This window comes from Elephantulus edwardii, unplaced genomic scaffold (assembly GCF_000299155.1).
Source record: "Elephantulus edwardii isolate Elephantulus edwardi_28Jun2011 unplaced genomic scaffold, EleEdw1.0 scaffold00161, whole genome shotgun sequence".
NCBI lineage: Eukaryota > Metazoa > Chordata > Mammalia > Macroscelidea > Macroscelididae > Elephantulus > Elephantulus edwardii.
The window spans coordinates 4,006,671-4,009,894 of record NW_006399911.1 but is presented as its reverse complement, the minus strand read 5'-3'; the positions used below and the strand labels follow the sequence as shown (position 1 = coordinate 4,009,894).

At 43.2% G+C, this 3,224-nt stretch overlaps 1 protein-coding gene across 1 annotated transcript in view; it reads left to right on the top strand.

Moving 5' to 3' along the window:
• Positions 1-3,224, top strand: part of TXNRD3 (thioredoxin reductase 3) — a 91,618-nt gene that overhangs the window by 11,993 nt on the left and 76,401 nt on the right. Inside the window, exon 2 of the mRNA XM_006895201.1 lies at positions 2,885-3,150. Coding sequence (XP_006895263.1) covers positions 2,885-3,150 — 266 coding nt within the window. The remainder of the gene's footprint in view (positions 1-2,884; positions 3,151-3,224) is intronic.

Genomic DNA, 3,224 nt, shown 5'->3' with positions numbered 1-3,224 from the left:
GGCACATAACAACAACAACATATATAATTAGTAATATATATATTATTAGTGGGAAAAGATACTACAATGGTTACTGTTGTTGACCCAGGGTAAGGTATTAATAACAAGACACAACATCAAGAATGTATAAGAAAACAGAGAGGTATAGCAGGGGGTGAGCAGTTGGAACAACTGAAGCATTAAACCCAGCTTCCCCGTGCCTTTATTGAAAATTGCCAGGGAACAAATCACAAAGAGAATTCATACCAATGAAGCTAAGCTCTTTTATTGAAAGCCTCATGCTTGACTCAGGATGGACAGGATAGCAAATACAAGACAAGAATTGTGAAAATGCTTAAAGTCTGCCTTGGTGCTTTAAGGTGCATTGCATTGTACCTTTCTCATATCCTGATATAGCATTTGGTTTATTTTAAATATTTAGTGTGAAATTTGGCTTCCCACAGGTTACAGTAGGAAAGAAAAAGATTTTGTTTAGCATATACAGTAAATAGAAAAAGAAAGGTGGAATGCTAAAGAGATTGTGATCACAGTCCAAAGGCTGCTACAAATTCATCAGTATATATATAAAAAATAATCTGGACAAGCTTTGCCTTTCTATGACCTGCCTGATGAAAGTGTTGAATCTTATGGCTCCTTTATACAGGAGCTTTGGTGGCTTTGTAGTAAAGGAGTTGTGCTGCCAACCCAAAGGCAGGCAGTTTGAATCAACCAGTTTCTCTGAGGGAGCTAAGTGGCCAATCACCTTCTCTGTTATTTATAGCCTCTGAAAACCTGCTGGAAGTCAGCTTTGACTTGGTTCTGACTTGTTGGCAAAAAGTTTCCAGTTCTTTTGTCCTTTCTTTTTTGCATCTTTACAAAATAAAGAAGCAGTGTGATTAAATTCTTCTTTGATACAAGCTTTCTTTGACAGCTGGTCAGGAAAGTCTTCATTGATACAAGATTTCAGTAGTCCAGAAACTTGCCTAGTACAGTCTTCTTAGAATATACACAAAGGTATTAATACAAATACCATCCATTAACATTAAGATCAATTCCATTGACATTCAAACCTTAAGGAGGCAAAAGGCAAACCCTTAAATGAAGGAGGGAAAATGAAGAAACCAGAAGAATCATACAAGACAATATTAAGAATTCCAGAATAGGAAAACACACACACACACACACACGCCAAACACACAGAGGAAGTTATTTAAAGTATCCTAGAAGAAAACTTCTCAAATACAGAAAACAGAAAATATGTATTCAAGAAGCTGAGCAAATCTTAATGAAAATAAACCACCAAAGAAAAATACCAAGACATATCATAATAGAATTTTCCTAAATTAAAGACAACGAAATAATTCAGAAACCAGCTCAGAAAAAAGAAAGTTACCTACAAAGAAGGGCAATAAGACTAATCCGAAAGAAAAATAAGACTAAAATTCTCAAAGGAAACAAACAAACAAACAAACCAGCTAATAATTCCATACCCAGAAAAAAATATTCTTAAAATATAACAGTAAAGTTAGGACATTTCAAAATAAACAGAAACCCAAGGGTATTTGTGGAAATTAGGCCAATCTTCTAATAAAAAGTAAGGGGAGTTTGCTGGACTACAAGTCAACAGGCCACAAAGTAAATTAACATTCACAATTATCATTCATAAACTGCTCCAGACACAGAAATACACAAAGGAAAATAAACACATGACACTAGTGGTTTAATGGTAGAGAGGTGCGGTAGCAATCCTAAAGTATGAGGTTCAAATGCACAAGCTGCTCTGTGGGAGAAAGATGGGCAACCTTCTTCCTTGTGGTTAACTGCCTCTGAAAACCCGCTGGAGGGTTAACAACTTGTCAGTTCAGACTAGACATCACACAACAACAATAAACAACTAGTGAGAAGAAAAATGGGCAATCTCCTCTCATTTGATTTATACACTCTGGAGCTATGAGTCATTTGAAGCAAGATTAGAAATTTTTAAGTTCTTCATAATATTGACAAGGTGGCCTAGTGGCAAGAATCTGCTCTGCAATCCCGAAGTCACACGGTTTGAGGCCACAAGCTGCTTCATGGGGGAAAGATGGACAATCTCCTCTGTGATTTACTGCCTCTGAAAGACCGCTATAGATCAGTTTCAACTCTTTGGTACACAACAACATCCTCAGTGGAAAAAAAAATAGTTTTTAAGGTTATGATCAGAGAGCTGGATAATGACTAAGAATAATAGAAGAAGAATTAATGCCTTTGAGTTGTGGTCCTGGAGGAGTCTTGATCATACCATGGACCACCAAGAAAGCAAATAGGTCTGTTTTAGAGAAAGTGAAACCAAGTTTCTCCACGGAGGCTAGGATTTTGAAGCTGTTTTACATACTTTGGGCATGTGACCAGGAGGGACTGCATACTCAGAAGGGTGGAGAGGCAAGGCAGGAGAGGAAAAGTCCGGATGAGATGGATTGACAGTGACTAGGGCAATGGGGGTAGGTGTTTCGGAGTCAGTGAGGCTGGCTCAGGACAGGGCAGGCTTCAGAGCTATTGCACACAGGGTTGCGATGAGTCACAGGTGACTCGACGGCACATAACAACAACAAAAGCCAACAACAAGGTGGCTTGATGGAAATTCTAAGGCGTGGAATGTTGTGCACAGAAACCACCCCTGGACTGCATCCAGGGTCCCCGGGTAGCCCTACACCCACACACCACGTGGAGTAACTTGGCAGCTCTGCAACTTCAAGCTTGTGCAACTTCAGCTGGCGCCTGCGCAGAATCTGAGCCGGCAACTTTATTCGCATGCGCACAGACGGGCTGGGGGCGGAGCTAGCCACTGCGGTGGGATAGAGGTTGGTGGCCTTCGCATCCCTGTGTAGCTGCTGCTGCCTGTTTTTCTGTTCTTTTACGGACCCAGCTCAGCTGGGCGACTGCATCACACTGGCGCAGTCGCCAACGCCGCCAGGTCGGGGGAAGGTGGGCACCGGCCCCAACCGCCGCCCGGCCGGCGCCCGCGGTGCGCTCGTGTCGTCGCCTCCGGGGCGCCGGGCCCGCCTGGCGACCCCGGGGACGGGCACCTCGATCGTTGAGACCCGGGAGGCGATGCGGCGCCGCCTCCAGGACCTCATTGAAAACAACCGCGTGATGATCTTCAGCAAGAGTTACTGTCCACACAGCACGCGGGTGAGCAGGGGTAGTAGCTTAGCACCACCTTCTCACAGGACCCTCCCCATAGGCCTCTCCCGGGGTGGCCCCTG